Below are 10,441 nucleotides of genomic sequence, written 5' to 3' on the forward strand. Positions count from 1 at the left end.
TTACTTCCTATGCCAGATTAATCACTTCCATATAATAATGCTACACAATGGACCCTTCAACTTTGGCAGGATCCCCTAGTTTTATGTTGAAGGGGACCAAGTGACCCCTAGAAATCTGAAGCTCACTGTGTTGAAATAATGTTGGCTTTGACATGTGTAAGCATTTACTCTTCTTAGGGAAGTCTGAACAGTGGCGATTCTATACCAAGTTTGAGTTCAAGTGGTTAGTGTCAAGTAAAATTTAACGGATATGCTTTGTTCTGAAGATTCCAGTAGCAGTAAGAAAACAACTCCAGGCAGAGCTACCCCCAACTCTAGCCTCCCAAGCTCTCGTAGAGGCAGCCCCAGGGACAGCCCTGTCCCCACCAAACCCCGGCGTAGCCACCCTGTATCTGAAGAGAAACCTAAGATGCAGAAGAAAACATCTACCTCAAGACTCTCTCAGGATGCATATGCAGGTACATTGTGTTTTACTAGATGAGTGAATGAGTTTATTCTTTTTCAGAAGAAGTCCTCCTTGGGGTACATATAAGCATTTAAATGTCCATTTTAAATCCTGCGACAGTTGTAACTATATTTTTTAATAAAATATTTACAAAACAAAAAACTCGTTTTTGTCTTGTGAGACCACCCCTACAGGGCCCCACCGAACCCCCTACAGCCAAGAGCAGGTAACTCTCGCCGTCTACCTCGTACCTCACTTTTCATGGTGTCGTTCTGTTGAATCGACGTGCGTGGTGTTCGTTTCGAGTTGCTCTCCTACCGATACGATGAGTGTAAAGAGTCTCAATCTGTATGTATGGTTCCTTTCTCTGCGCACGGGTGTTAGATGGACGTCATATGTTGATATTCTCATTCATCTTTTGTTGTAACTTTGCCGTCGGTTCTCTGTTTTCCAGCCATGTGGCAGGCAAAATGGCGGACCGCGCGATCGTGGTTTCCTTGCTATATGTTCTTGGTAGCTTGTAGTAGGGAGTTCATATATTATGTTTGCATATTATATGGTAGGCTTGCCTAAATTCTCTTCCTTTTCAGCGAATTTGTGGTAAGTCGTTGTTGAGTAATTTTGATAGTGTTCGTTTCGTATCACTCAACTTTACTCTATCACTAGTATGTACACACAGGTTTGGCTAGCCTTTTTTTCTGCTTTGCATTGTATGTTTAGTATTTAAATGGCTGTAGCTTGTAGCATTTAAATATCGCCCGTGCGGGTTATTCTTGCTATTTACTTGTGTTTATGTGTTTGCTGCTTCACAGTTCCTGCTAGTTACACTGGCGTGGTTCTGTTTGTTGCAGTTTAAGCCCTGTGCATTGTGCCGTGTACACTACCGCCACAGGATGGTCATAAAGTGTGCCTCCGGTGTTTAGCCGAGGATGCTCACGACGATCAAGGATGCTCATAATAAACGCCCTTGCGTCAATATTCCTGTTACATTATGTTGTGTTATGTTACACATATACATATTTCATACGTTTACACACTACTTGGCTCATAGGCCGAGGTTGTGTTTTTTGTCTGGGTTTCTGCGCCTCACGCGCATTCTTTCAGACACGCAGATTTTATGTTTTTCACAAATCTGCTTCAGGCGGGGGATAATATTTGATGAAAGGTTTCTAAGGAAATCCCTTTATCGTTCCCCCGCAAGCAATGTTGCTGCCTTAAATATGGACTCAATTGCTTCACTATTTCAGCAACATATGCTTCGGCAGATGACTAATGTGAAGTCATGATTGATAGCGCGATGTCTGGGCTCCGTCAGGAGCTCTGCTCGCAATGTGTTGATCTCGATGGTAAGTGAACCAGGTGTTGTCTGTGAAATCCCTGATTGACACGGCGCTGTCTGGGTTCCGCAAGGAGCTCAGCATGCCTGTCGTCGGGGGTGGATCGGACGCATCTTGGGGGGGTTGGCTGCGGCCCAAGCTCTGGCTCGGAGAACGCGCCTCCTCCCAGGCAGCTTGATCCTGGCTTCGGCTCAGGTGATGGTGTGCCTTCGGCACCTTGTGGCGACCTAGCTTCGGGCTCAGGTTCGTCACAGGCGCCTGGCGCCGGCGATGCAGGTTTCACCTCGGCGCCTAGTGGTCAGTCGGGGTTGCCCGGGAAACCTGTATCGGCAGGTTCCTCTCGGCGCCCCGGTCTGGGTTCCACTGAGCTGCCGATCACCTCGACGCTCCTAGGTCTACCCGTGTACACCAGGAGAACCCTGCATTGCCAGGCTACTCCCTTGTGTCTCGGGACTGCAGATCGGACTAGCACCGACCTGGGCTTCGGCCCCGGTACGGAGCAGATCCCCGGCGCTGTTAGCTCAGGTCTCGGCCTGATGTCTATCGATGCCCTGGCCAAGAGGCCGTTGAGTGTGACGGAGCTACCGATCACCTCGACGCGCCGAGGTCTACCTGTGTACACCAGGGGAGCCCTGCATTGTCAGGCTACTCCCATGTGTTTCGGGATCGGGGTTCGAACTCGAACCGCCGACCCGAGCACTTACGCGATATATATATATATAGGTATATATATACACACATATATGTGTATGTAGATACATATATGTGTATGTATGGGTATTTATATAGCGCTATAGGCTATGTTTGACTATATGCTCAGTGCGCTTTTGGAGAGTACTTGGGGAAACCTGATTTATCAGGCTATTCCTCGTGTCTTCGGCTCCGCGGATTTTCTGAACCCCGTGGGTAGCACCGACCCAGGCTTCGGCACTGGTAGGGCGCAGATTCCCGGCGCCGGTAGTTCAGGTCTCGGCCTGATGTCTATTGACGTCTTGACCAAGATGCTATCGAGTGTGCCGGGTGTGTCGGTCACCTCGATGCTCCGAGGTCTGTCTGAGTGCTTGTGAAACCTTGATTTGTCAGGCTTCTCACATGTGCCTCGGAACCAGGGTTCAGGCTCGTACAGTGGACAAGTCGATTTGAGCTTCGGCTCATTTCGCTACTTTGACCTTACTACTGAGTAGGTTCGTCCCTGAGGCAAGTGCGAGATAGCATCGCGGCTGTGTTGCCTCGGGTGTTGTCCACGTCGAATACCCGAACCGTTGGAGTTCGCCTCCCGGAGAGAAGCCTGCTTCCAGCAAGGCATACGGGACAAGGCCTCACACTCTACTGTCAGTCTGCCGTTCTTTCCCCTTAACAGCTCAACGCTGTATGCTCCACTCGTCGCATCGCTCAGCTCTGCTGAGGGAGCTGGTGGAAAGGGGAGAGAGTGCCGGTGGAATTTTTTCGTCGGCGACTCGGGGCGGCATCTGACGGAGGTCAACTCTCATCTGGCTAGGGACTGCATTGTAGCTGTGCCAGCCAAATGATGAGTGCGGTTATGGGCCTATGACGCCCAGGACTGTTTCGAGGAATACGGAAGTCTGTCGAGCTTCTCTTTAATTCCTCAGGTGCCCAGGCACCGGCAAACGTTAAGTTGCCGACTGCTGGGGTTTACTGTATTCTGCCGCAATCCCCGGTCGGAGCAACACACTCCAGTGTCGGCTTCCCGGGAGACGGCAAAACTACTCCCCGTGCCGAGATCCAGTCTCTGCTGGGCAAGGCAACCAGCGTGGTGGTTTCCAATGGTCAGGAAAATGTGGGGTTTGACTCCATTTATTTCATCGTTGCCATTAAGAACGGAATGTTCAGACCCATTCTCATCTGAGAGCTGAACAAGTTAATAGAGGTACTGTCCTTCAAGATGGAGACACCGCGCTCGGTGATCTCATCTGTCGACAGGGGATTGGCGCACGTCTATCAACCTCGAGGTCGCGTACCTCCTTGTTCCATTGCACCCTGATTTCAAGATTTACCTTCGGTTCTTGTTTGACGGGGGCGGTAGGGTAGCCTAGTGGTTAAAGCGTTGGCTCGTCACGCCGAAGACCCGGGTTCCATTCCCCACATGGGCACAATGTGTTAAGCCCATTTCTGGTGTCCCCCGCCGTGATATTGCTGGAATATTGCTAAAAGCGGTGTAAAGCTAAACTCAGTCAGTCAGTCTTGTTTGACGGGACGCGCTACCAGTTTCGTGCTCCCCTTAGGCTACATTACGGCGCCAAGGGTGTTCACCAAATTGAGGTTTATTACAGCTCAGATAGCCAGATCACAGTGCCGGTGTTGTCACCTGTACCTAGGCGACTGGCTCATCGTGGTTTTAGAATAACTGGAGACCTCACGATCAGAGTTGGTCAATCTTACGAAACTGGGCGGAATTGTCAACCTCACGCAGTCAGATGGACAGACGTCAGGCGTCTCTCCGAGGGTCACCCCCCCTGGAGACACCGTCGCTCTCAGTCCAGCCAGATACGTCCCTACCGGGTTAGGGCGATGTTCTTGGCGACCTGCAGTCTCTTGACGACAAAGTCACAACCTGCACATCAATGTGCTGGAATTGACAGCAGTCAGGTTGGTGTTTGATCCCGCACGCTGGGTTTCGAATTACCTTTTCGGCCAGACATTCTCACTCTGAACGGGGCGCCACACCCGAATCCTCGGATTCACTGGGTGGCTTGGCCTCTGTCGGGTATAACGCCCAGACACGCGGAATTCCTGCAACCGTTGCAGACACAATTCTGGCTTCGAGGCGGGATTCGACACCCGTTCAGTGTGTTGATAGGTGGGGCGCGCTGGTGTGCAGATAGGGGGATTTCATAATCCATATTCTGCGGATTTAGTTCGGATATTGGAGTTACTATAACCTCGTTTTGGTTGAGAGCTTTATGACCTCCACCATTCCCGGGTACTCCATGGCTATTTCCACGTTTCACACCTCGTTCGATGGTGCTCTGCCTAGGCAGCATCCTCTCGTACATCGCGTCATAGCTGGCATGAACAGGGTTCGACCGCCTCGGCGGTGACCCAGCTCACCTTAAAATTGCCACTTATTCTCAATTGGCTGTCTGGCCCTGATTTTTCAAGTATATCGTCTCTCTCACTTCACTTGTTGACGTGGAAGACGACTTTACTTGTGTTGTGGTGAGCTCTGGTAGAAGGGTCGGGTACATCCATGCGATTCCCACTGACCCGACACTGACAGTATTTTATACTGATCATGTCCGTATTCGTCTCCCGGATACCTACCACTCTCAGTGCGATATTGCTTTCCACGTGACTGCTCATATCGCACTTCCACCCCTTACCCAGCCTTCCACACCGGGGACCAATCTTTCGATTGCTCACCCGTGACTGTCACGAACGAACGAACAAAAGGGATCCGTACTGGTACCCATGTGTTCTGTTTGGTGGCGGGAAGACTGGGGAGTCTGCTAGCAAGCGCACTTTATCTCGTTGGCTTGTTTCCATAATTGTTCGGTTACAATGATAAGGTTTACCTCCCCCTGAGGGGTTGAAGGCAGACTGGGTTGGGCAGATGCCGCTTTGTTGGCAATACACAGCGGCACTGCTCAATGAAGAGATCGGTTCTGTCGCTCTTTGGAGCCGGCAGAACACCTTCATTCACCGTTCGGTCTTTTCGGTTCTCTACAGTGGAGAGTGTCCAGCCACCCTGACCAAGTTAGTAACTGGTCATTGGTATCGGTTCTGTGTTCAGTGTCGATATATTTCATATCACTACATCGTATTAGCCTTACCATCCTTTCGGGTTTGGTCGGGTTTGGGTGTACATCCTTACGTCCTCTTCAAGAGGGCGGGGTCCGTTTTGAACGCTTTAACCAGTCCTATGCTATTAACCCGTCTTGCGACGGAATTAGGTACGAACCCCCCACGGGGCACTGTTTGGTATGCCTCTCTTTGAGCCGCATGTCACGTGACCAGGTTAGTGTAATGGTGAGCCAACACATGTTCGGCTACGCTTTTCGCTATTCAGGGGATTTTTGTACGCTTACAGTTTTTCCCTCTTCCCGAGGCTTCGGTATTTGGGAGTCTGTGTTAATCAGCTTTGTGGGATGGTGGTCTACACTTACCCTCCTCACGCCGAGAGTGTTTGGTGGGGGTGTTTTATCCTGTTTTTCACTCGTACAATGCATGGCGTTTGTACTCGTTCGATTTCCTCAGAAAGATTTTAGCGAGTCTAATAATTTCTCTGGGTTTTATCGAGGTCCCGGCAAGCCCTCTTCCAAACAGGAGGGGTGCATTCGAGCATTAGTTTGCAGTACTTATTAACTCGACTCCTGGGTTATTGGCTTTTTAGCGTTTAGATTTTTACGCTTTCCCTTCCCTTATACCTCTCGCCACACTTCTCTGGCTGGGGCTATATTAGGGTTGGGAGTTGTTTCGACATGTCCCCATACATTCCTTTCCATTGTAATGGTTGGGGGTGGGGTTTTATGTCATAATTGATTGAGCCAATTGACATATAAGCTTGGGCTCTCTAGTTCACGCCCCCGTCTGATTGGCATCAGCGGTCAGGTGGCTCGGTAGGTGTTTTTTCTATTTTCGTATCGGTTGTAGATTTCACTCCACCACGGGTTTAGTTGTTGCCAGACAGAATGCCACTCCCGTCTCAAATATCTTTGGGAGTCTGTCATATGCTTATATGTACCCCTAGGAGGACTTCTTCTGAAAAAGAATTATACAAACCTGTAGAGGTTATGAATTCTCTGAAGAAAGTCCTCCTTGGGGTACAGCCTCCCCTCATTCTGTCTGACACGTTCAGCATGAAAAGTGAGGTACGAGGTAGACGGCGAGAGTTACCTGCTCTTGGCTGTAGGGGGTCCGGTGGGGCCCTGTAGGGGTGGTCTCACAAGACAAAAACGAGTTTTTTGTTTTGTAAATATTTTATTAAAAAATATAGTTACAACTGTCGTAGGATTTAAAATGGACATTTAAATGCTTATATGTACCCCAAGGAGGACTTTCTTCAAAGAATTCATAACCTCTACAGGTTTGTATAAGTTTTACGGCGCACTCAGCAATATTCCAGCTATAAGGCGGCATGTTTTACAAACTTATGTGGTTATAGAATCTCATTCCCAAAGTATCCCCTATCAGTTAAGGTACTGGTCTCAACTACATGCAAATGTATGTAGGGCAAGGTAAACTCTTTCTGCCAAGGCACATCAGAAAATAAAACCACATCTAAAATAGATGAAATTAAGTACTGATATTCAAAGGTTGGACATTATGTCATTTCAAAAACATTAGTGCAATGTAAAGTTGTCTTCCATATCCTTTCTTTTGGGTGAAAGTTATGGGTTTAGACAGGTTGTAAACTGTTCACTTGTGACACATTATTTGTGAAGCCGATTACTGGTTGCTCCCATGTTATTATTGGAGTTTTCAGTACTGTTAAAAGCAACATCAGTGACTTTATCACCCTTTTGTGGAAAATCGTTCAGTTGTAGCCTCATAAATACAAAATAAAAATTCAGATAGGGGAAATAGCAGACTTGACTCTTTAGATAGTAGGAAAAGCAATCACTTTTTATCGTCTTGGGCTTCGTTTAGGACAAATCCAAATTTCAAAATAGAGGTGGTAAGGGGATGTAGTAATATCGTTGGCATATACACTGGCTTAAAAATGTACACATGCTTCAATTAGATTTGGTGGTCAGAGTTCGCAGAATGCAACCTTCTATTCAAAGCGTTGTCAGATTAACATTACAAGAATGTTTTATTGGAATGAAAGATCTTAATTGAATCTGATCTTACTGTAGGTATACTTCAACTAGTGACTGCGTCGGCATTGTTTTTGTGTGAATATCATCCCATTTTGATGTTTCAGATATGGATGGTTCTCCCAAACACTATGTCAGCAGTTACCGTGGAAACAGTACAGTTCAACAGATGAAACATTTGGAAGACATTGTGCATGATCTGGCCAAGATGGATGATGCATGGCCATTCCTGAAACCTGTCAGCAAGAAAATGGTAATAGATGACAAACAATGTTTCATGTAGTTCTCGAGTGCAGCATGAGAAACTGGTGCTATTGCTGTAGCCATAATCTTAATTCTCAATGCATATGGTGACCACAGTTTTGAAAGCCCACATGTGCAGAGATCAGCATCAACAAGTGACATAAATATGCTAGTATCTACCGCTCCAGAAGTGTAACATTGTTAGAACTTTGACATATGGTTACCTCCCCTATCTGCTGTATTTATTCTCACAAATATATTCTGAAGGTCTTTTTACAATATACCGTCTCAGCCTATCAGTCTTTAACTAACAAGGATGTCTTACTGGATTCTTCTGGGAAAGTAGGTAGCCTAGTGTTTAAAGCATTTGCTTGTCACACCGCCTACATGGGTAAAATGTGTAGAGCATATTCCTGGTATCTCTTGCTGTGATATTGCTTGAATATTGCTAAAAGAGCCTTAAAAACCAAATCGCTCACTCACATCTCCCTGGATTCTCCAATATTTCGCTGGTATATTCAGTCAAGGGAGACAATCTATACAGCACACATTCTTTGATGATGCATCAGCAATATTTCACCTATTATTGTGGTTTCACATACACTTGAACATTGCTTATCTTAACAAAATTGCTTTATTGTCAATGATTTGCTTGTGACATGTATTTCTAATTATTTCTTGCAGGTCCCAGACTATTATGATGTTATAGACAAACCGATGGATTTCTCCACCATCCGAAACCGGATCAACAAGTTTGTCTACAAGAAACCTGCAGACCTGATAGCTGATGTTAGACAAATATTTTTCAACTGCATCGAGTACAACAATAGAAAAACACCAGAGTACAAGTGTGGCGCAGGGCTTAGTAAATTATTTGAATCCAAAATTCGGGACTTTGAAATGGAGAATGATGAAAGCTCACCACCTCCAACCAAAAAGTCTAAGAAGTAACAAGACAAAAGACAAGGCATCAGTTCCTAAGGGAGAGCTTTTTTTAAGTGCTGCATTTGTTATCTGTAGTTATTCTGTTGTAGGAAATATTGTTCACACCTAAATGATATATTTTTCATGACCTGTTCTAATAATGATGGCATCGAAGACTTTTGTAACTGTTTATCTTGTACATATGTTTCCCTGTCTGCTGAATGTACATAACGGGGCTTGTCCTAAACACTAACTTTTCAAATTCGTGTTAACTGCATTCTGGTGATGCAACGATACCTTCTTTATGATTCCATGTGTTTTTCAGTATGTTTTGTACTTTACGCAGTGGTCCAAGGATATTGTGTGTTATGTATCTTGTCCTTAACCCAATTGATCACAAAATTACGATAATTATACTGTAGTTTTGTAACTTGCAGACAGACCTTTTAATAATCTGTGAACCACTTGGGAGGCTGGAATTAATTTCAGTTTGGGCCTGTAAAAACCCACAATCCATTATTTTCATATAATGCCCAGTCAACAATTTACTTTGTTAACCCTAAGGAAAAAATATTTTACATCATTTAGGGAATGGATATTTTTATTATTTAAATCACCTCTCACCTAGAGACTTGAATATCATATAGTCCATCCCATATTGTTTCCCTTCTTCAAATTGTAATGTGCACTTTATGCAGCACGCACAACAGTCCTTATAAGGATACATTCAAATGTAAGTACAATGAAACAAAAACTTTTTACACTTTCTGCTGAAGTCTTTGTGAACCTTCCACCTGACTTTAACAGCTCTCTAACTTTAAGTGAATCTTGATCCTGAAGTCTAAATTGCCGTTTGGAGCCTAGAAATAATTAATTAACTTAGTAAGCTTTTAAAACAGACAAATTGTTACAGGAAATTATTCAGTTGAAACATATGTACATATGTACACACTACAGCTCAGAATTGTACTTAAGTCACATTTTTGCAGTACAGTAAATCATGTTTATTTCGAACTTGCCAATAGGAATTATATTACGAAATTTTTGATTTGGTCCACGCCACATGATGTACATTTTAGTCGAAATGCATATAACAATCTGTGTTTATAACAAGCTAATATTAAAGGCCCTATTCAGTACATTATAACCTCAGTTTACTGAATGTTCACAGTTGACTAAGTAACTATAACATGATTGTTATACAATGCCTATTAAACAAGTGAATGCAAATGAAATGGTGTCACTACTGTGATTGCCTACATTCCTGTAAAGCCCTGCTTGATTAGAAACTATGGGCTTAGTACGGTGTCCTAATGGATCAGATAATCAGTACACTTGCTGCACTAGTCACCAGAGGAGTGAACATTCAGTGTACCATGATACTAGATGAAACTCTACACATACAGTATCAAGAACTGTGGTGTGGCCAAAAAACATACACATGCATTCCTATCTCAGTAATAGAAGAAGCGAGGTGGTGGGGTAGCCTAGTGGTTAAAGCGTTTGCTCGTCACGCCGAAGACCCGTGTTCGATTCCCCACATGGGTACAATGTCTGAAGCCCATTTCTGGTGTACCCTGCCGTGATATTGCTGGAATAATGCTAAAAGCGACGTACAACTAAACTCACACTCAATTATAGAAGAGTTTGGGTGTACACCGTGTTTCTGATGGTATTTCTATCTGCAGGGCATGTGAGACACTAACAAACGAAAA

The 10,441-nt window shown here is 45.2% G+C and overlaps 1 protein-coding gene across 1 annotated transcript in view; it reads left to right on the plus strand.

Moving 5' to 3' along the window:
• LOC124275561 (bromodomain adjacent to zinc finger domain protein 1A-like) overlaps positions 1–10,441 on the plus strand; it is a 34,509-nt gene extending 24,068 nt beyond the window's left edge. Inside the window, 3 exon segments of the mRNA XM_046711140.1 lie at positions 267–458; positions 7,667–7,812; positions 8,487–10,441. Of these exon segments, the coding sequence (XP_046567096.1) occupies positions 267–458; positions 7,667–7,812; positions 8,487–8,753 (605 nt within the window). The 3' untranslated portion in view covers positions 8,754–10,441.

Source organism: Haliotis rubra, unplaced genomic scaffold (assembly GCF_003918875.1).
Source record: "Haliotis rubra isolate DU_JTF1 unplaced genomic scaffold, ASM391887v1 Scf20, whole genome shotgun sequence".
NCBI classification, from domain to species: Eukaryota; Metazoa; Mollusca; class Gastropoda; order Lepetellida; family Haliotidae; genus Haliotis; species Haliotis rubra.